Genomic DNA, 23,849 nt, shown 5'->3' on the forward strand with positions numbered 1-23,849 from the left:
GCGGTGAATGTTTTAAAGAGGAAAAAAAAATTAACCCGTAAAAACAACGTTTTTCACTATAAATCCTTTATATGCGTGGCATCGGTTTAATTTTATAATTCATTTCTGTTTTTCTTGAGTAAGAGTTTCATTTTTATCACATTGGTATTTTAAATTAAATATGAATTATTTTTTTTCATGAACAGTGGAAAATTTTGGAGAAAAAATTTTCACGAAAATAAATTGTCACGCACAACGAGTCTGTGTGCAAAATGTCAGTTCGATTGGATCACGGGAAGTGGGTTAAAGAACGACCGAAAGATTTGCACGGTCGTAAGCACGCAAGCAAGCAAGTGAACTTAATATAAAGGATTTAAAAACGATTGAAACTTATTTTTTTTATTTAACCGGGTAAGGATCACTGAGCAATAGGATTGACTTTTTTTTACCTTTTCCGTTTAGCAAGCATATGCATTGCTGCCCAATAGTATTGATTGTGTGCTGTATTGACCGTGACATATCCTAAACCGTGCAGCGAAGCCATCGGACACATATCGTATGGGATATTTTTGTGTTTAGTTTGTTGGCCTTCCCCCGTGTCTCCGATTAGCACGGTTAGCTACGTACGGTGAGAGAGAAGTTCAACATACAACGTACATATGTACAAGAAAGAGCACTCAGCACTTGCCTGTGAGATTCGCTGCATCATTTTCTTGTCAAGCTCTGCAAACACCACCTCCTGCCCATGAACCTTCACGTATCCTGAGGCAAGTGGCCTCTCTTCAGGGACAGACTTCCAGTCCGACAGCTGCCCGGCACACACAGACAGAGGCATGAGGAAGGAAACACGTTGGAATTGTTTTGAATTTAAGTTATGCCACGATTTCATCATCAACCCCGACCCAGTAATTTTTACAAAGTGTCAAAACTTGGAGGTCGATGATTCAATTGACGAATTTATTCTTCATTGTGTCGTGCTAACTGTCTCATTTGTAGCATCTCATTTGTATTGTCCATTATTGTATTTTACGTCCAATATCTTTATTTAATTTGATCTGTCTCCTTTGTTCTATCTTTTTTGGACTGTCCCTGAAATAAATCCTGCCTGTCTCTTTCGAATCATGAGCTATTTGCTTTACACTGTTACATTAGCCTAATTGCACACATAACGTGCACATCATATGCATACATCAAAATAACATTTCTCCGCTCATGTTGTGAATCGATGCATCATCATCACCATCATCGACGACGATGCATCATTTACACGCCCGGGCAGATGTCTAGCAACGGGACTACTTTTTTTTTTTGTTCGTTTACGCATCACGCGTTTCTCGTTTTTACTCGGCGCGTCAGCGCGCTCCGCGAGCTCCGTGGCGCGCTCCGTCCGAGACCGCCGCTTGGCGTCTTGCCTTGCGCAGGGTGTCGTGGATGCTGGACACGTGGCTCCTTGCTTGGCTGCTGCGCAGTACAGTCTGCCTGTCCATGGCCGTGCCGTAGGCATCTTGCTCCTGGCTGCCCCTGTACAGCAGCTCCTGGAGACCTTCGGCGCGCAGTCCAAACTGCAAGGGCGGGGCAGGGCGGGGGGTTGCAGAGGAATAACGCAAAACAAAGAATGGGTGAGGAACGGGTTGAGAAAAAAATGCTCGAGGCTGCTGAGACAAATCAATTAGCAGTCTGGGTCTGTGCGTCGAGTCAAGGTGAGACGAAGCGCAAAGTGAACGTGATCATTTCTTGTGCGGGGAATTACCGAAAAGCGTACGGCCCAGTTGTGAAGTGGCCCTCGAAGATGTTGTGATAAAATGTAAATGTGTCGTGATAAAATGTAAATGTGTTCTGGTGGCTAAGGTCGAATCCCAAATTTGAAACTCGAGAGAATAATTTTTTTTTCAAAGTAGCTTCACGTAATTACATTTACCCACGTCTCGTGGGTGAATGAGACATGGGTAAATTTAATTACGTAAAAGCAGGGAATTCAATAGGCATTAGCATGGTCAAATAAAGGATATCAACCAGCGAACTTCAATTAAGGTTTTGGAGACTAATTAGTGGTATATTGAATTGCACCCAATAAACGAATGTCCACTCGGCAGAAAAAACAGCCAACCCAGCAGCATTTGTTTAGGAAAGCATGACTGCTGATGAGAGCATGAAGGTCAAAACCGGTCTAGAGTTTGCTTATATGAACGAATACCGGTGAATAACATTGGCTGGCGGACTAAAACAAATATCTCACTATGAGAGTCCAAACTGAGATCTATCCGTTAATGAGATTTCATTGCGCACGGATGCCCCCACAAACAAGGCACCGGTAATGCATTCTCAACGGTCCGATGGCAATAGCCGTGCACAGCGCCCCGTGCTGTCTCGTCACTGTAACATTGCCCCGGTCAGTTTCGTCGCGCGCACCTCCAGAATGTCGCTGGCGTAGCCCATGCCCTGGCCGCGGATCTTGGCTGCCAAAGCACGAGGCAGAGGGCCGGATGGGGAGTTGATCCTGAAGTAGTCAGCAGAGACACCAGCCATGGTCCTCGCTGCAAGCAGAACCGTACGACAACCAAAGGGTAAATAGCAACAACAACAACAACAGCAGCAGCAGCAAGCTCATGGTGGTCGTTTATGCTCTACTTAGGATAATGCGGTGTTCTTATAACAGTTTTTTGAGGTCAAGCCCAAAAGCCTCAAATACAAACAAACAGAGAGCGTTAATATGAATACGGCTGATAATAATTAAAACATTTCTTGAATTTGGCAAAGTTATAGAAGCTTTGGAAAACAGATATTGACGACGGGAGGGAGTTTCCATCACGATTGGAGGGAGCCAGCAAGACAGAGCACGAATGATAGTACAGCAGATAGGATCCAAAACGTTTCTTAAATTGAGCAGGGTTACAGGAACCTCCGGAAAGAGATGATGAGAGGGCATTATAATTCGTACAGGATGAAGAAAGGAAAAATGATGGGTCCTGCAATATGGAAGTTGAACACAGCACGAATGAGAAGGAACACTCAATCTGATAGAACAAGTGCTTAACATGGACAGATGTATCAAGGCATGACAATTATGAGAATGATGAATGATTGGCAAGTGACTGAACAATACTGGCATGTAGAAGCAGCAATCAATTTAACTTCTAGAATTATATGCAGCAGTCAGGTAATTGATACAAAACTTTATCTAACTGATTTTTTTAAACGAATTGTAAGTCTATTTTTTACACTTTACAACTCCCACTCACGTAATTCACCAGTTTCCCAACACGAGCCTGCATTCAATCCCACAGTTTCTTGAAATATGCCCTATTTACCCTTAGAATGTGTACCTTCCACCAAGTTAAGTCAATGTACATTTGACTTTGGCCCTAGCAAGAGCTTAGACATTGCACTTGCGTAGGTCATTTCGTCAGGCAGCGATGGGCAAAACAAATTTCTGGTCCAATTTACCGGAGTGACGAAATGTAGATACAAATTCCCAATTATTTTGAAGTGTGTAATTTAAATACCAATTGCAAATGATGATGACATTCATCATCATCATCATCGGCTGTAATCCATCCCCTGCTGTATTACGGGCTCCCCATGCCACCTCAGCCATGTAATCAAATGACATAATTTGAATGGCATGCGATTGAGATGTTTCCCATCTCTGCGGCGACTCCGACGTAACGCGACTGCGTGGGGTTCGACGGCGGCTCTACAGACCGTTGAACATGTCCACGTGCACGGCCTTGCTGTAGCGGCTTCCGAGGCGATCCAGTTTGGAGCCCATCATCTTGATGGCCACGCTGCAGGCTGCGGCACTGGATGAACCAAACCGGATGAGAAATACAATTCAGATTAACGACCCGAAGGAAACCAATTCTAGAATGGTGATGCGGCGTGTCTCTCACGACCGGTACGGTGCCTGCACGCCTGCAATCCATCGGCTTGGAGGTGGGATTGGTGGATCGTGCAGGGACTTAGTGGGCACAAATCGATGCATTTATTGTGACTGCCAGAATTGATCAATTAAAAAAAATCGATGCATCATTAAATGAGCATACTGACTGGACTTGCAATCCAGAAATCGCTGGTCGCTGGTATTATTCAATCTCCCGGCATAGCAGTTGAAACAAGGGACGAATTTTATAAATTCAGTCCACGAAACAGTCTAACTGAGCACACTGCTGTTGATCGGCAGGTCACGTGTGATCGAGAGCCTTCGACACTTCACGCGATAACCTCAAAGTGCACCTGGCCTGGCACAGGCGCCGTGGTGATAGTGGCGAATGTAAAGCTGTCAACCCATACGTTTAGCCGTATTCTTGCACTGGGAAATTGAGTTTCCAGGTCCGCACGGCGTACAGCCGTTTCAATACGGGCAAACAAAGTCTAATGTGTTTCTTGTGTTTCTCCCTTGTGATGGGACTTTGTAGAATGAACGCTGAGATGTATAAGTGGCACGGGATGACCAATAAGCTCTGAATTGGTCTGTAATAAGGTAAGGGCACTGATAAGAGTGGTTGACAGGCATGTGAATGTTGTTGATGTTCTTGCTGTCGTTGTCGTTGTTGTTGTTGTCGTTGTTGTTGGTGGTGGTGGTGGTGTCAGTGGTGGTGGCTGCTGTGCGGCGTTACTCACACGTCCCTGAACTCGGGGTTGCTGCTCCGGGACAACGAGCGCATTTGAGAGTAGGCGAAACTCGCCACCTGCAGGTTGGGCTCACGACGAATGCGCACGGCGACCATGCTGACCAGCGCCACGGAGGGCTTCGACTCGAGAAACACGATGCAGGCGCGGATCCGGAGCTCCGACTTGATGGCCGCGTTCAGGAAGATGGGCAGCACGATCTCTTGCACCTTTGCGGCGGCGGCGGCGGTGGCGGATGAAACAGAGAGGGTGGCGTTAGCGGAGACGCGTCGGTGCCACCCGCGCCGAATGTTTGGGTGGCGCGCCTTAATGGGTCAACCTCCTAAGAGCGCAAGCTCAAGCCAGGGTGTTGCTCAAACTCCAGTTGCTCACGACTCACGGCAACCGCAGCAACACAAATTAACTCGTTACGCGCCGCACGCGACCCGACGATTGTTCATCACGTCCCACGTGACGCGCTAAGCGATTAACGCTGCACCACGTGGAACACGAATACAAAGATCCCCCGTATAGCCTTGAACAGACTGTTAGGGCAAGTGCTGTTAGCGAGCACCTATAAAGGCCGGCGCGGCACGCGAGAGTGTGGGTGGACAACACCACGCACAGCCGCCTTTGTCTCTCCAGTGGTGATATATTTACACACCACACTCGGTACTTATTTGAGGTTGAGTCGACCTAGGGGATTGGGGGGGGGCAGCAGGACCGGTTCAGATCATTGTCACGTGTTGGCCGTAAACAGGAATCGAACTTGGGCGGGCAGGTTCGCAGCGCAGCGAACTGACCGCTGCACTCTCTACGTGTAACACGTGCATGCTCTAAGTCTATTTATTTAGTATTTGAATGAGGATTCAACTGGGAAACGCAGGAAAAATATAGCGTGGTGGCGGGTCGCGAAAACTGGAGTTTGGGGGGAAAACTCTGCTCGCAGTTGCAAACAAACGCCGCATACAAATCCATGACTTAATTAAACGCAAGTGATGGTGTGAACATAACGCGCTCGATTCGTCATTGCCGCAGTTGCAAGAGCTTGTTGTGTGTGAATTCATGTTAACCCTGAGACTGAATGGGAACCCACCATCAGCCACAGGGAATAATTCCCCCACGTGGCATCTTTGATGTTGTTTGTGTGCACCGTGTCTTAATTGTTGGTCGCAGATTGCTCTTAGATGGCTTCTGTTCGTAAAATCAGTTTCACTAAGCATCGCTGGACATCCAAAAAAATATCAGCGCATGGCAGATCACACGTGTTGAGTTATTATTGATTGTGTGTGCTTACAATTGCTGATAGTCACACTTCCACTGGACTGGGTGATTGAGGCAATTCATGTAAAAAACATGCATCTGTTGCACTGAGAACACCCAAAATGTACATATTCAATTGGAAATACATACAGATAACGTTACATAATGTACTCTTGTACATAACATCCCGTTTTATGAATGCAATAATAAAATGAAAACGATTACGTAAACTTCGCCGACTGCATTTAACAGCTGGGGGCTATTGAGCGGGTAAAGGCCGACCTCTCACTCTCATTACCCAGCAAGCACACGGACGATGTAGGGTAATGAAGTGTGTCAAGAGGAATTATAATATCTCGAGAGAGAGGGGTAGAGGGGGTGTGTGTGCTTGCACTTCAATAAACGCCGGGGTACGCGAGCGCATATTTAGGGAAATTGTGTCACTGGCAATCAGAATCAGAATTTAGACTGCCGGAGAGAATCCGATGAGCTATGAAGCTCTTTGTTTTTTTCCACAGATGTTCCAGTATGGGCCGGTCAGCAAGTTACAACGGCGAACAACACCGACAAAAAATAACCGAAATGAATGCGAAATAGAGAAAATGGTAAGCAAGTCACCGAATGTAAATTATGAATTTCTTATTTAAATGCGTCCAACTTATGGAGCTTGGGCAAATCACGACAGTGTGGTTACAAAGTGGCCAGCCGTGACAACTTGGTACAGCGACGGCAGAGAGAGAGAGAAGAAGAAGCCGCGTCAGGCCGTTTGATGACCGCCGTGTTTGATGAACAATGATCGCTCTGGATGAGCGCACAACCTCGGGCGCTCACGTGACCGTTGTGGCACGACTGAGGGCCCCATCGTAAGTTGCCCGCTTGGAGGAAGACCGGATCAGATATCTCCAAATTTGGTCAAAATATTTGTGATTTTTTTACGCACAACACTACATGGCCAATTACGGGTGAAACAAACAGACGGGTATTGTGCGAGGTTTCTTCTTTGCATTTTGCAGGTGATGATTGCAGGCCAACAACTTGCCATCCAATGACCTCCAAGCGCATCGCGGCGTCGAGGGAGTAGGATGAGTGCGTTGCACCGCGGCTCGGCGCGGGCACGAGCTCACCTTGCGCGGGTCTCTCTTGGCGATGTTCCTCAACGACATGATCGCCTCGGCCTGCACACGGGTCGAGTACTCGTCCAGGGACTTGCCCTGTGCCGGCAGGAACCTCTGGATCTTCTTCAGGCTGCTGGGTTGCCCGGCGTTACCCATGGCCTTGAGGGCCAGGATGATCTCCTCCTCGTCGGCTCTGTCTGCTGACTGGCTCAGCAGGTCGTGGAGCGGCTGCACAGGCGGATGCGAGAGAACACAACGGCGAATTATTTCGTAAGTCACCGAGGTCAAGGGCTGTGTGTGCGCAAAAGCGTCGATGCGTCGTGGCGGTTGCGACGGAAGTGCGCGGCATGTGCCGAGTTGTCGCATGAAAGTGTGCAGAGCAGCACAAGCGCACACGGCCATGCGACTGCATAGATAGCTAGTCAGACGATGATGTGCCTCCTTCGTATTACTGTCTCTCCACGTAAAATCTAAAAGTATATCTTATATAACCCAGCAGGCCCCACTGCTATCTGGGAGTGCACAATTTCAGCAGCATTGATTCAGTAAAGGTAAACTTTCGAACGCTCATGACTAACAGTGTCTCGCCAGCAGCCAGGCTTGATTGAATCATTGCTGGTGAACGACGGGATGTTTTAGGCAAGGGACCTCACGTTAAAATAGGGGTACTGTTTTCACATGTACAAAAGGTCGTTGCATCAGCCCCACCCAGATCACATCCAACGTTTCCACACCTTGCCACTGCGGTACAACGTTGAGATAGCAACGAATGACAAGGGGGTGATGAGCTGTATTTCTTGAGTGTGAACGGCTTTGAGTCGTTACACAAAACTAGATTGTTGACTGTATGAAGGACGCTTTTGTGCTGTGGAGATGAGAATTGGAACATGTCGAATCATTCTGCTGATCCATAGCACCTGTAACCTCTCGCCTTAAGAACTGTATCTGTCCAATGATCTCAAGAAATACGATAAATTGTGTGCTTGGATTTTACATTCCTGCAGCCATCTGCTCATATCAGAGTGAAATTACCAAATCTCACTGTATGATGTTAAGCAAATGTTAATTTGCAGAAGCAAGCATGCATGTACCAGGGCTGTAGCCCAAAATAGCCAACCAATTTGAAAATCAGCAGCACCTACATTATTAAATCACGTAACTACTCCTGCACAACTTCCGATTTCAGCTCTCCGTTGCAAAAAACATACATTTAATTGGGCTCTCACCTGATTAAGTAAAGTGCTAAATATAATCCTGAGTCTATATTTGCTTTTAATTTATCATACAATTCCCGGCCGTGGCTAACATAAGCGGCAAGTGATATCCGAACTAGTATTGGGCCCTCTCTTCACCAATCCACACGGGCCAGCGTGGTGAAGTATGGTCAATCGATCCCCACGAAGGACACGACATAGGGAAGAGGCCTTAGGGCATTCACAAAAGGACTGTTAATGTTTTTTTATTTTCTCTTTTGTTCAATCCGATGAATCGTCACCGAGTCCCAGGGCTCACGCTTTACTCTCAAATTCACCTGCAGCAACTCATCGGGGCAGGAGACGGTGTTGGCGCAGTAGCGGAAGACAAGCGAGCCGTATCCCAGCACCGTGGTCTTACGCAGCATGGGGCGGTTCCTGATGAAGCTGGAGTGGAGCAAATCCTGCACGGAGACACGGCCATTCGCACAGCGGGAGGGAAGGAGGGAGTGATTGAAAGCCTTCCTTTAAAAACATCAAAATTGCCAACATTTTTCTCGTAGGACTAGATTGCACTTCTCTAAATTCCGTTGCAAAAATTGTAATTCGCATCGAGAAGGCAGTTTGTTTGAAATGCCATTCTTTGAAACGGTGGCACTAAACTGGTGTCCATTGCATGCACGGTGTGCACACTAGTCCAATTTATTTGCATTTAAGCAGGGTTGATGGGAGACTTTACATTAACAAAATAAAATTAGCATTTCCAAAAGGTTTACCAATAGATGGTATCTTCAAATGGCAGAATCACATTTTACAAATCTTTTTGAGTTCCCACGAAACACACAGATTTCACAAATACTTCACAAATACTACACAAATACTACACAAGGCATGGCTAGCATCAGTGGCGAGTCATATCCAAACTGTTTTTGGGCCCCTGCTTCACCAACCTGCACTGACCAGCATGGTGAAGTATGGTCAAAAAAATTCCCATGACCAGCACAGCATTGCTGGTGGCCTTAGACCACCAGTCGTTTGACTAAGGGGTGTAAATTATGATAGTGATTTCTACTCGGCATTACATGCATTTCCCAGCCTGTGGAGTATGCATGCATGTTGAACTTCTTTCGCACCGTACGTAGCCAACCGTGCTAATCGGAAGGTCAAGAATAACAAATTGAGCAGGAAACCACACAGCCGGCTCTGTTACCCGTGCGTAGTTGAGCGAATCGCGAGTGGCCTGCTGATGGCTCAGGGTGCAGTAGACGATCTGCGTGGCCTCGGCCGTGGTCAGCTGCTCGCTGGCGAGCGTCCGCTTCAGGAAGATCAGTGCCTCGGATGTGGCCATGGCTGGGATCGCGTCCAAAATCCAGCGCCTGTCACGAATGCAGAACCACAACAGCGGCAACATGCAGGGTCAGTTGATTTCCTCCCCAATGTGCGAGCACTTTACAAGCTGCTATTCACATGACAGCTATGTGCAATGCATGACAGTCAAACCGGTATTTTATTGAAAGCAGCTCAAATGTTGTTTAATTAAGAGCATTTCTTTTTTTACGTTGATGGCTTTTTTTGCAAGCGGTCATTCGTCAGCCAGCGGACATCATAAACTACCATCTCGTTAGCTATGGAATATTCCTTAAGGGCGCTGTCCTCGTTATGGGCAATATTGATTTTGATTTGAAGCTTTCGTGACTGCAGGAATCCATACTCTTGGTTCTTTCGGTAAAGTCACGTAGATAGAAAATTTATAGATCACGACATTCTGTTTACGTGCCAAACCCTTACTGGTTAGCTGTGTCGGGTGGTGGCGGGTTTAACGACACAGCATTTATACATTTCGATTTAAAGCTTTCGTGACTGCAGGGATTCATGTTCTTGGTTCTTTCGGTAAAGTCACGTAGAATGGAAATAATAAAATAATAAAAATTAAAATAATAAAATAATTCTCACGACGTTTCGCCAGAACGCAAGCAGCCGTCCTCAGGTAAAGAACAGGTCAGGTGAAGAACAGGTCTGTCTTCTCGACAGACCTGTTCTTCACCTGAGGACGGCTGCTTGCGTTGTGGCCGTAACGTCGTGAGAATAATTTTATTATGTTTAATTTGTATAATTTTATTATGTTTTATTTTCATTATTTTATTATGTTTTATTTTATTATTTTATTATTTCCATTCTAGCATTTATACATTTACGAAATCTAACCTCCTTCCCTCCCAAAAAAAAGCTGAAGAAGCCCTGCCGGGCAACAGCACGAAGACCACCGCACCTGTAGTCCTTCTGCTGGTGGAGCTTGTGCCAGAGTGACTGGAGGACGTCGGCGTCCACGTTGCGAAGGAAGGCGGTGAGACGGAGGAACTTGGCGGGCGCGTCCTCGTGGACGGAGAGCTGGTTGTTCTCCACCAGGTGCTTGAGTACGGTGTGGATCTGCGAACAGAGAGGGCACACGAGGGCAGCGTTGCGTCATCGTCAGCGGCGGGGCATTTACTCTGAGCGGCCGCTGCAGCTTGGTATTGCCGTGGTGTAGAGCAGTGGTTTTTTCAAATTTACTGTAGCCTTGCACCATCTTTGGTTCTCAATCGTAAATACATTGTATAATGTTTATAAGTACGTAGGTGTTTGATGAAACAGTGCTTGTTCTTACGTGTCCGTGCTTAATTTGTTTTTCGATTATTTACCTTCTAAACAAATCTCGCACCCCCAGAAAGGACATCTCGCACCCTCACGGGGTGAGTGCACCCCAGGTTAAGAACCACAGATAGGCAGTCAAATACGTAGTTTGTAGTTTGTCGGAAATTGTATTGGATGAGCAATGATTTGCCTCGATAACACAATATTTGGTGGTCATGTGACTTCTGTCTGTGACTTGATTGCTTTCCCAGTTTCCCACAAAGCTGGGGCAATGTTCAAATTAATCGACACAGTATTTGGATATCAACATGTTTACAAGCGAAAATTGTGCGGCAATTAATGCAAAAGACGATTGCTTGCAACAGTTGCCCTAAATTGCCCTTATGTTATTGTGGACTTTATGGCTAATATGGTCAAACAGATGCACACTTTAAGAGATGCTGCTGCTACTTAGTGAAACATAATCTTCCGTACAAAAGATTTTCCATACAGAATACATATATTTACCATATATTTGTTCCAATGAATGGATGCCCTAAAATAATTAATTCCATAAAAAGGTAAGTACACCGTTAACGTCCCTTTATTACTTTCATTGCAAATCGATTTCTGCTCTGCAATGTTTAAGGTTGCCGAACTAATATTCGGTATCAGTTTGGTAATTAATACACCGTGCCAACGATGCGCCTGATGCACGTGTGAGCTGTGTCATTCACGGGTTGATGTACAAATCCCGTAAGGGCGCAACACTCTACCTCTGACTCGAGATTCTTCCCCTTGGTCACAAAGAGGGACGACGTCTTGGTGATAGCTGACGAAGGGAATTTGTACATGAGTCCACCGCGGTTCTGCAGAGAAGCTGCCTGGCTGGCTGCCGGAGCAGATTGGATTCCCTCCAGGATCAGCTTTTGCCTGCAAAACACACACGTGGGTCACAGGGTCACGTGTTCAGTAGCATGGGTTTCAGACATGAAGCATTCTGGATCTATTCCAGATTATTTTGCAAGAACAATTTGCGATCAATTTTTTTTTTCAGACGTGTGGTTTTCGTGCCAACAAGCGATTGCGTTGTCCACGTGATGTCACGCGATGCCACTGTTGGAAAATCATGGGAATTATGTAATATACGTGATGCGAAATCCTGTGATGAAACATTCTCAATCCTGGGATATTTCTTATCTGTGCTTCAATTTCGGATTAAACTAAACATTGGGAGCAAACTCCAAGTATATCATGTTCTTGTATATTTTATTTAAAAACATATTCTTTCCCAGTCAATCAGTTTTTAATAGAACATTCCTGTCATCAATTGGTCATTATCAATGTAAATTATTTTGAACTATATTCTATTCCACAGCTAAAATGTACCTGAGTAGAAATGAATATTACAAATCTGTTTCATTATACACCATTAATTATTGTAATGTGCCTATTGTTAAAATCTCCAAAAAGGTGGTGTAGTTTTCATAGTTTATTTAAATTAATATCAGGGTTATAGTATTAGATGTTTCACTAGTTTGTTTACGTGTTTGATCCATTGCATTGTGGTCTGGGTCTCCCTGGAAAGAGAGACTTTTGGTCTCAATGGGCTCTCATCTGTTAGAAATAACAGTTTTTTATTTATTTACCAGGTAAGGCCCACTGAGCTATATAACTCTTTTTCAGAAACGACCTGGCCACAAATGATAGCTCAACGAAGTGGCTTATCATGTGGAAATGTATAGCAGCCAAATACTCTAAACGTATATTCTCAGGTTTTTTCGGTAAAGTCACGTAGGTAAAAACATTAAAATTAATGAAAGTAAAATAAAACAAAACAAAATAAAATTCACGACGTTTCGGAGGCAACACAAGTCTCCGTCATCAGGTGGGACCGTCACAGCCGAATTAGCTGCATCAAGTGAAGCAATGATTCAAGATGTAATCCCTTATAAGCAAGTTGAAGGGAGGTGGAGAGGGGGGGGGGAGAGCTTATCAGGCTGTGGTAGCCAATGAATGGAAACGTATCGGGAGGGAGGAGGAGCGGTGATCAAAGACTGCACGCAGTGCTCAACACAATGAATGGAGACGTGTCGGGACGGAGGGCGAGCGGCGATCAAAGACTGCACGCAGTGCTCAACACAATGAATGGAGACGCGCCGGGACGGAGGGCGAGCGGTGATCAAAGACATCACGTAGTGCTCAACACAATGAATGGAAACGTGGCGAGCGGTGATCAAAGAACAATGAAGAGATTACTGTTAAACACTGTGGATGTTAACACTCGGTGAAGTAAATTAAAATAGTGCCTGTCAGATAAGATGGTCCAAAAAGTGTAATTAAGTCTTTTTTGCGTGGTTAATAACATCTTTCCAGTGATTACTGAGTTTGTACCCATCATCACGGTTGAAATTATGTCTGTGTTTGTATATTTGTATGGCTTCGTGTACAAACCTTTGATGGTAGCCCGGAGGTTTGCAGAGAACCTTGGTCTCGGAAAAGACAATTTCATGAGAGCCCGCCGAGTTGTAGCAATGATCGGCAACGGCCGAAGAATCAGTTCTGCCGTGTTTCAGATCTGACTTGTGCTCGCGGACACGATCAGCAACATGACGTTTTGTTTCTCCAATGTAGCAATCACCACAAATGCAACTCAATTTGTAGACTCCAGGATACTGTAAGTCAGGAACGACATCCTTCACAGATGGAATCAGATCACGGATTTTATGCACTGTACTGAATCGGACTTGGATCTTATGTTTGTTTAGAATTTTGGAGATCTTTTTGGTCACGCCTGCTATGTATGGTAACGTGATAGTTTTGGTCAGAGTTTCATGTGGTTGTTTCTGTGTGGTGGGAGAGACAGCTTGGCGGATAGTGCGGTCAGAGTATCCGTTCATCCTGAGGGCCCGATGTACATGTCTTAATTCATCAGTCAGGTGGTGTTGGTCAGAAATGCCATGGGCTCTGTGGTATAGCGTTTTGATGAGAGAATTCTTTTGAGATGGGTGGTGGTGGGAATCCGGTTTCAAGTAGGAATTTGTGTGGGTGGCTTTCCTGTAGACAGAATGTCCCAAGGATCCGTCAAGCCTCCTCTTAAACAGAATATCCAAGAATGGTAGTTTACCGTCTTTCTCCACTTCCATGGTGAATCTGATAGATGGGTGTCTAGAATTGATGTGGTCCAAGAAGTGGTTCAATGCTGGGAGGCCATGTGGCCAGATGACGAAAGTGTCATCCACATATCTCTTCCACAGGGAAGGACGCAGGGTGGATGTCTGGATGGCGTCTGATTCAAACTTTTCCATGAACATGTTGGCTATAACTGGTGACAAGGGGGAGCCCATAGGGGTACCCTCATTCTGTTTGTAGAAGGTGCCATTCCAGGTAAAATAGGTGTTGGTGAGGCAATGCCTAACCAGCGCAGGTACATCAGAATTCAATCCATGTTGGACTAAGTCCTCAATTATTGTTAGGGTGTCCGGTACTGGGACTTTGGTAAACATTCTGTCTACAGGAAAGCCACCCACACAAATTCCTACTTGAAACCGGATTCCCACCACCACCCATCTCAAAAGAATTCTCTCATCAAAACGCTATACCACAGAGCCCATGGCATTTCTGACCAACACCACCTGACTGATGAATTAAGACATGTACATCGGGCCCTCAGGATGAACGGATACTCTGACCGCACTATCCGCCAAGCTGTCTCTCCCACCACACAGAAACAACCACATGAAACTCTGACCAAAACTATCACGTTACCATACATAGCAGGCGTGACCAAAAAGATCTCCAAAATTCTAAACAAACATAAGATCCAAGTCCGATTCAGTACAGTGCATAAAATCCGTGATCTGATTCCATCTGTGAAGGATGTCGTTCCTGACTTACAGTATCCTGGAGTCTACAAATTGAGTTGCATTTGTGGTGATTGCTACATTGGAGAAACAAAACGTCATGTTGCTGATCGTGTCCGCGAGCACAAGTCAGATCTGAAACACGGCAGAACTGATTCTTCGGCCGTTGCCGATCATTGCTACAACTCGGCGGGCTCTCATGAAATTGTCTTTTCCGAGACCAAGGTTCTCTGCAAACCTCCGGGCTACCATCAAAGGTTTGTACACGAAGCCATACAAATATACAAACACAGACATAATTTCAACCGTGATGATGGGTACAAACTCAGTAATCACTGGAAAGATGTTATTAACCACGCAAAAAAGACTTAATTACACTTTTTGGACCATCTTATCTGACAGGCACTATTTTAATTTACTTCACCGAGTGTTAACATCCACAGTGTTTAACAGTAATCTCTTCATTGTTCTTTGATCACCGCTCGCCACGTTTCCATTCATTGTGTTGAGCACTACGTGATGTCTTTGATCACCGCTCGCCCTCCGTCCCGGCGCGTCTCCATTCATTGTGTTGAGCACTGCGTGCAGTCTTTGATCGCCGCTCGCCCTCCGTCCCGACACGTCTCCATTCATTGTGTTGAGCACTGCGTGCAGTCTTTGATCACCGCTCCTCCTCCCTCCCGATACGTTTCCATTCATTGGCTACCACAGCCTGATAAGCTCTCCCCCCCCCCTCTCCACCTCCCTTCAACTTGCTTATAAGGGATTACATCTTGAATCATTGCTTCACTTGATGCAGCTAATTCGGCTGTGACGGTCCCACCTGATGACGGAGACTTGTGTTGCCTCCGAAACGTCGTGAATTTTATTTTGTTTTGTTTTATTTTACTTTCATTAATTTTAATGTTTTTACCTACGTGACTTTACCGAAAAAACCTGAGAATATGAATCATTGCAGTCACGAAAGCTTCAAATCTAGACTCTAAACGTATGTTTCTAAATGTGGACGGAAAAAACCGGAGGGACCAAAGAAAAATCCACGTGACCACAGGCAGAGCACGCAAACTCCAAATACGCAGGCGTCAGAGTCGGGATCGAACCCACGACCTCCTGCATACCAGGCGAGGGAGTTAACATTGCCCCCCTCACCTTGATTCAATGACCACGTTCCCTTCTTTGATGTCGAACACGCTCAGCTGCTGGATCTCTTCGGAGTGTGCGCTCTTGATGATGTAGCCGGAGGGCTCGTCGAAGATGGAGTAGCTGTACACGGCAGTGCTACGCAGGTTCTTGTTCATCTGCATTGCACAAACACGACCATCACCATCATGGGACCTCCTTTGCCAGTACCAAAATATACTACCATGGGTACCTCATTTGCCAGTAAAAATATGATCATTGTTTTTTACCCTTCTATCTGGCAACAAAACTGACACCTTTTTACAAGGAGTCACGTTTGCATAGACCACAATACCTGCAGTCATAATGCATTTTGGCGTCATCTGGTCCAACCCATGTGAGACTAGGCTCTAAGGAAAGCTGTCTCGGGTGTGGACCAATCAACTTCAAGGACAGTGCACATTATCAGAGTTATGTTTTTTGTTTGCATTATGACTGCAGGTATTGTGGTCTATGCAAACGTGACTCCTTGTAAAAAGGTGTCAGTTTTGTTGCCAGATAGAAGGGTAAAAAACAATTATCAAAATATACTAATAGGGTTTTTCCCCTTTTCTTTTTTTCCGGCAACAAAAACTGACACCTTTTGCAAGGAATCATGCTTACATTAACCACAATACTTGCAGTCAAATGCAAACAAAAAACAATGCTCTGATAATTTATGCATTGTCTTTGACACTGATTGGTCCACACCAGAGACAGCTTTCTTCAGAGCCTAGTCTCATATGGTGTTCGACCAGATGACGCCAAAAGGCGCACAGTTCAAAGACAACGCACTACCAGAGTAATGAGAGCTCGGGGTGAGCAGCTACATCATGGGACCATCATCATCATCATCCACTACGTGGGGTCTTAAAACTCAGGCCTAGCTATTAATTTCCCATTGATCTGGAGAGAATTTAGTTTTCGAAATAATCTGAACATAATCTGACGTCGCTTCTGTGAATGAACGTGCGTGCTTTGCTTGATTCATTCGTTGTCACATGGTGTCGGATGACATCACTTTTGACTGCATAAACAACATGTAAATTTATTATTATCCTGGATAAATACTGAGCATTGTTATGAAATGTTTACATGTTTGTACAAGATGCAACCAATGGCAACCTACTAAAGGGCTGCTTTCATGTGGTACCACAGTACAACAGTGAAGATCTTCCTGTATATTTCATCGTCAGTGGAGTAATGTATATCGATCAAACTTATTGTAAGGCATGTCCTCAGCGATTACACACACGCTGCGGTGTGGTACACAGTTGGACGCTGCATAATTCATGTTTAAGTGCGATATGGTGATGTATAATGATTAATAGACTTCATGTAAGGCACCTTGGAGTGCCTCGCCAATGGAAGGGGGGAATATAAATGTCATCATCCTAACTTCCAGAAGCGACGGGGTGCTGGATGAATCGTGACGTCGCAGGATCCTGGGAAGTGGCAGCAGCTTGGACGAGGCTCTTCGTCCAGCAATGTATTGATCATAGATGTTGCTGATGATGATTTTTAAAAATATATATTTATTTCGCTCCCCCCCCCACCCCCGGGGCCTGCTCTGATGAGTCCGGTTTACATGATATCATCGTTGTCCCTGGTAATGCCAGAATCAGAATATTTATTTATACTGGAGGAATCCGATGAGCTATGAAGCTCTTCATCACAGATATCCAGTGGTAAGAACGTTATAACAACCAACAATACAAAAAAACATGACACGAGTGCAAAGTACAAGAAAGGTAAACAAATCACCTGGCCACAAATGAAAGTTCAACAAAGTGGCTTATCATTTGCACATTTATAGCAGCAAAATAATCTAAAGAGTCTAAAGGCATGTTTCTAAATGTGGAAGGAACAACTGGAGGACCGGGAGAAAAAAAATCTACGCGACCACGTGGAGAGAGATCATTGCAAACTCCAAATATAGAGCAGCGTCTTATTAAAATAAAATAAAAACAAAGTTTAGAAGGCTCACCTTTTGGCAGGACGGGCAGCGCTCAGCGTAGGCAACTCCCATCGTCTTGTAAACCTTGTGGTCGCAATTGTTCAGGTCCTTGGTCTTCACCACCGCCATCTCGTTCGTGCGGTAACCCTGTCCGATGACGTAGGTCGTCTGGCAGACACCTTCCACGCCGGTCTGCGCGGCCACAACGGAGCGCGATGGGACGAGAATGTGGAGGAGTGAGAGTCAAGTTGGGCGAACGGCTTGTGAGCAATCCGCAGTTACACCGAGCACAAATGACAGCCCTGGCACTGGGTGCGGGCAGCTAAATTGATGGTGGTGACCATGTGACAGTCGGATACGTAGACGTTTGACTGCGCGAGGCATCATCATCCACTGCCGTTACTTATTAAAGAGGCGCCTGTGTCCGGCAGTGACGCGGCACCGAGGCTCGTTTATGATCAACGCTGAACACGGGAGGAACAAAATCTGTGCGTAGGGGCCTCCGGATGTGAGTGCTGACAGACGTGCTGCTGCTGCTGCTGCTGCCATACCTCCTGGAGCTCGAAGGTCTGCTGGTTCTTCTTGAGGGACAGCTGGAAGAGGTTGAGGATTCCCCTGATTATGTTCACCGCGGTGTCGGTGACCTGGGGCGGAGCGTAGATGTCTCCGACGCGGCCGGCACTGTAGTCAAACCTTACGGGCACCTCGAGCTGCTGGATGATGTGGTCGTACCCCGCTGTCAACGGGTTGAACGAGTCGGAAGGCCACGGTCCCAGGAAATACTTGAAGTTCACCTGCGTAATCTGCACGGGGTCATGGCCAAGAGAGACGGACACGGGGGGGGGGGGGGGGTTGAACACTCATTCCTTTAGAAGTGGCTTTGTGTGTGCGCGTCCTTCCCGACGCACGGTTGGCTACGTACGGCGCGAAAGAAGTTCAACATTCAGTACGTACACACATGCACGTTGCATTAGAGTCGGATCTGGAAACTTCACAAGGCGGGCGAGAGGGGGGGGGGGGGTCCTGCACATTAAACAAAAAAAACTAAGATTTTTTTGGGATGATAAATATCGATAAAATACAAATATTCGGGGTCTCTAAAGGGGGGGGGGGCAATGGACACACCACTTTTCTGCATTGGCAGTGGAGCACAAATGAAGTCCAAGACACATGTTTCAAGAACACAGAGGAAGAAGTCCTTCAACACAAAACGACACACCTCTGTGTACGCTGTGTGTGTGTACGTGTCTGAATGCATGTACATGTGTATAGTTGGTGTGTATCGGCCAGTCATCTCATCGGCCAATTCATCTCAGTCAGTCAACCCATGGCACCACCTGGGTCGGTCCCGTGACCTACTGCCAACAGGCGTTCGACACTTCGCGTGGCCTTAAAGTGCACTTAGCCTGACACAAGCGCCGTGGTGATGTCGCCGCCACTATTGTTGTTGTTTGTGTTTACTTGTTGTTATGCTAACATACATTTAACGTTGGGGGGCGGCGGGTGGGGGGGGGGTTATTAGCCCCCTCGAACCCATCCATTAGGTGATGCGTCTGCCACTCATCTCGATCCGTCAAACCATAAACAGCCAGGGGTCATATTCTTTGGGTCTTTCGGTAAAGTCACGTAGATAGGATTCAAATAACCTATCTACGTGACAAATAATATGAATTCCTACAGTCACGAAAGCTTTAAGTCAAGATTTAGCCGGGGGTCAGTCCCGTGACCTCCTACCAGTGAGCCGCGCCTCCGATGACGACGCATTTTTTGTATTTAACGCGATCGCCTCTAAAGCGCACCTAGCCTGGCACAACAAAAAATAGCGCCGTGGGCACTTCGCCGCTACTTTCTTAGCGAGTGATGTTGGCCGTCGCTGACGATGTTTGTTTGTTTGGTTGTTGCTGTGGACAACACTCGCACCTTCAGAGTGGCCTGGTTGTGCGTGTGTCCTTGGATCTCGATCTTCATGTCGCCGCTGAGTCCCGCGCGGTTTACGCCAGGTTCGGGCAGCCCAGACACAGAGAAGGCGTCGTAGGAGTAGCGGTAAACCTTCCCCGGCTGGAACTGCGCATCTGCAACCCACGGAGAGGACATGGGGGGGGGGGGGGGTGACGAGGGTGAGAGCGAGAAGACTTTATGCTGCGTCTTCATCATCATCATCATCAGGCGAGCGGTTAATGCTGTGTGGGTTTACTCCTCCAGCACACCGGCGTGTCAGAGAAGTAACGAATTGGCACGTTTTGTTTACGTGACAGCCCGTACTGATCGGCTGTGTCGGGTGGTGGCGGGTTTAACGACACAAAATAAAGCGCTATTATGAACAGCTTAAAGAGTTACCATTCGGCCGCAGCAACGTAACAATGCTGTAGTAAATTTCGATTTAAAGTTTTCGTGACTGCAGGGATTCATCTTCTTGGTTCTTTCGGTAAAGTCACTTTCGGTAAAGTCACTTTACCGAAATGACCAAGAAAATGTTGTAGTAGCTGCTGATGAGACCCAGACGGTCAAAACCGGTTCCGAGTTTACTCGCTTCAACAAATGCTGCCTGCTGAAATTGATCTGGAAAGTCAAATAGGCTAAAGCCATACGTGTGTCTGCGGACACGGAATGCAACGTCGTATTACCTGCTGATGAGATCCAGAGAGTCGAAACGGGGTCACAGTTTACTTGCTGCAGCAAACGAAGCTTAATGATTTTGGTCTCGAAAGCTGATAGGCTGGTAGACTTCAGCAATCGTTTTAGTTGAGGGCTTGATGGAGTTCTGCTGATATTTGCTTTACAATATCGAATTTGCAGTTGCTCACTCCGAGCTATAAATGCCGTGAGAGTGGCATTGTCTTTGTGCTGTTCGCCTTTTGGTGTCCTCTGGTCTAACACTGTTTGAGGCTCGGCTCTAACGAAAGTTGTCTCTGGTGTGGACCAATCAGTTTCGAAGACAATGCATATATTACCAGAGCATGTGTTGTGTGCATGTTCACCACAAGTACGTGTGGTTAATGCAGACATGATTCCTTGCAAAAAGGTTTTCGTTTGGTGTTTTAACATCTTAACACAACTGTTTTATTGCCAGAAAGGGTAAAACAATTCGTATAAATTGAGGATTGTTGTTTAGGGTACGCTTTATATTTAAAATTCACCAATGCAACATATTTTTACTGATAAGCTTCATTGCCCACGATACAAATGTTAAGAATGAAGTTGAGTATTTGTTTTAGAATGCACGTTACACTCTGTGTTATGAACCCGTGCGAATCGAGTTTGAGTGATATCCGATCTGACCCTGCCCTCTGCCGCCTTCACAATCCGCACTGGCCAGCCAGCGTGGTGAAGTATGGTCAAACAACCCCCAGGAACCACATGGGTGCTTTTTGATGAGACGATTGACAAAGGGCTGTAAGTTTATTATGATAATAATATCCCTACTTTACAGCTATCATTGCACCGTGTTTGACACTTTATATTTTTGTTCAGATAATTTTTGCTATTTTCACCAAGGTGACAAGTTCGTGCGGCGAACGACTGCGCCACCGCTCCCCCTATCATCCCAAGACAATGATGTTCATGGGTGACCTTCCGCTATAGTAGACATCATCACATTAAGGCACAGCATTAAACCCGAGCAATATTTGAGTACTCAAATAAGACTTGGGCCACGCCGGTTTTCTAAAGTAATCGACCAAAATATCCCAACGCAGGACCTCTGCAGAAAATATCTTTTTATCATAGACTCTGTGAGACTCTCCTGTATAACGGCTATACTGAGCCACAATACAAAGATTAAGATCCCCTGCGTAGCCTCTGTAGGCTGTTGGGGCAAGTGTCATCGGTTATTACACAATGCACGAGATGCGCACCTACTGTGGCGGGCACTGCGCCCAGCAGCCTTTATCTCCTTGAATGCCGATCTTTGCATTTAAATCGGGTACTCACTTAAGGCTGAGTCTACCTGCGGGAGGCCCAGCGCCGGTTCAAATGGCGCTCTCCACTGACATTATCCGGGGGTGGGAATTGAACTTAGGTGGCCGGGCTCACAACGCGGCACATTAGCCACTCTGTCGCCGCTCCCCGTAAGCTCCAATACTGGACACACAGAATAAGAATTTCAGACGCTGCGTGGTTTTTTTGCAGTTGTGCTATACGGCTCCCCGATACAGTTTTACGGGTTGTCGGCTCGTGTTGTCCGGCTTGGTGCCCGACGTTTCGTTGCACGTGCTAAACAAGCACGTGGAGTGAAACGTCGGACATCACAACTCTTCTCTGTATACATAACTCAAATTGTGTGTAAAGCAGTGAGTGGGACTTACCTGCTAGGGCAAACGCCAAAGCCACCAGGAGTAACTTCCACATGGCTGCGGTGTTTGTTGTTGAGCGGTGGTGGTCAGCAGTCGGCGAGAGAAGTCCTGGAGGAGTCCGAAGAGAGGAGAGAGCTGGGTTACTATTCCCAGAACTCTGCTCGCTGCTGGACTGCCTTTACAACGGCGGAGGTCTCTCCTTTTATACGGATCGGAGCCGTCTCCTTATCAGCACCAGCACGAGTGCCAGGTGACACTAACCTCGGTTTTGCGTGCGCGCCCAGTTTCTGCAGCCAATGTCACTTGTGGCGTGGCGAAGCAGCAGCAGCAGCAGGGAGTTGGGGACAAGCCTTCAGAGTCTGACATGGGTCCGAAAAACAACGAACGCCCCTTCATGCTTGTCAGCGGTTTTCGTGTCAAGAGGACCTCGCCACGGCACGCGGGACACGTGGCCGCACTGCTGATGAGATGTTGACGAGACGAAGAAAACGACACGGGGCAGTGAGTGCGCAATGCATGCCGATGCTGGCTGCATGTGTGCGCCTGTCATCCAGGCAGTGAGGGTTTGTGGATCGCACAAATGTTGGAAGACTCCCTTCACCTGGCTCACCAGGAGAAGGCAGTACAGCAAAAATGTGCACTCCACCTGTCCCATCTGTATGGGCCAGAGCGGTGGTTCTCAACTCCACCACCCTTGCCTAACCCAACATGGTTCTGAGAAATAAACGTGTGAAAAATGAGCATCGATATTTTCACCAATTGTCCATTTTGTGAGGTATCTTAACTAGCGAGTAATTGCAAGCGAATAGCAAAAAACAACAACAACAGATGCTCTGCATGCGTGACGTAAGTTGTTCACGCTCGCAGGTCACTCTTTGAAACCACGTTTTTTTCCGATCAATGAGTTCAGAAAGGTATTTTATATCGCTCTAGGCCACCATATGGATTCGAATGTTATCGTAGTTATTTTATATTGGCAGATTCACACATGATTATTCACCAATGACTCTCATGTATGATATCACTAGCTTTTTGCCCGTGCAAGGACGAGCGTAGTTCAGTAAATCTGAAACTTGCAAGCGAAAGCAGACCGCGACGTGATATTCATTGCATCTATTCGTGTGCAATTTGTAAGGGTGCGGTGACACAGACCTATTTCATTTAAAGGTTATAATCCCTTGTTCATCGCGACGTCCTTTTTACTTTGATGTCTCAACAGCGTTACGGAGATCACGTGACGTGAGGGTTCTGCCTTTGTAGTGAGGGTTGTCAGTTGGCGCCGAAGAAGGGGGAGGAGGCGTCTCGCCCCCCCCCCCCATGTGGAGGGACGTCACTTGCTAATTAATTTTAATGGAGGGGGAGGGTGTCCATTTGGAAGACGTCACCTCTTCATGATTTATTAATGTGGGGGGCAGTTCGATGTGGAGTGACGTCACCAGCTTATGATTATTAATGAGGGAGGGGGGGTCCACGTGGAGGACGTCACCTGTTCATGAGTATTAATGAGGGGGGCTGGCCGACATGGAGTGACGTCACGCGCGGGACACACAGACATTCTTGGCTCAATATAATAGTACATTTCACGCACTTACAAACCACCTCACATACCCCCTGGGGCATTGCCTCGTACCCCCAGGGGTTCGCGGAGGCCCAGGTGGGAACCACTGGGATAGAGCGTTGCCCCCTCGCATGCGTGGACTTTCTCTGGATGCTCCGTTTTCCTCCCACATGGAAATACTCATGAATCATGAATTGGTTTAACACGTAGGAGGCTTTCGCGACCAATATCATCCATAATGGAGCATTTTTTT

General features: G+C 46.5%; 1 protein-coding gene across 1 annotated transcript in view; it reads right to left on the reverse strand.

Annotated features, from left to right (window-relative positions):
* The window catches only part of LOC144728799 (vitellogenin), a 39,629-nt gene extending 17,536 nt beyond the window's left edge, over positions 1-22,093 (reverse strand). The window contains exons 1-15 of the mRNA XM_078608459.1: positions 22,051-22,093; positions 19,667-19,818; positions 18,298-18,549; positions 17,777-17,938; positions 15,781-15,929; positions 11,545-11,701; positions 10,428-10,585; positions 9,369-9,534; positions 8,497-8,622; positions 6,975-7,193; positions 4,600-4,817; positions 3,682-3,779; positions 2,389-2,513; positions 1,392-1,541; positions 668-787 (exon numbers count right to left, since the gene is read on the reverse strand). Coding sequence (XP_078464585.1) covers positions 668-787; positions 1,392-1,541; positions 2,389-2,513; positions 3,682-3,779; positions 4,600-4,817; positions 6,975-7,193; positions 8,497-8,622; positions 9,369-9,534; positions 10,428-10,585; positions 11,545-11,701; positions 15,781-15,929; positions 17,777-17,938; positions 18,298-18,549; positions 19,667-19,818; positions 22,051-22,093 — 2,295 coding nt within the window. The remainder of the gene's footprint in view (positions 1-667; positions 788-1,391; positions 1,542-2,388; positions 2,514-3,681; positions 3,780-4,599; positions 4,818-6,974; positions 7,194-8,496; positions 8,623-9,368; positions 9,535-10,427; positions 10,586-11,544; positions 11,702-15,780; positions 15,930-17,776; positions 17,939-18,297; positions 18,550-19,666; positions 19,819-22,050) is intronic.
* Positions 22,094-23,849: the final 1,756 nt, after the last annotated feature.

The sequence above is a fragment of the Lampetra planeri genome, chromosome 30 (genome assembly GCF_965212315.1).
Source record: "Lampetra planeri chromosome 30, kcLamPlan1.2.h2, whole genome shotgun sequence".
Lineage (NCBI taxonomy): Eukaryota > Metazoa > Chordata > Hyperoartia > Petromyzontiformes > Petromyzontidae > Lampetra > Lampetra planeri.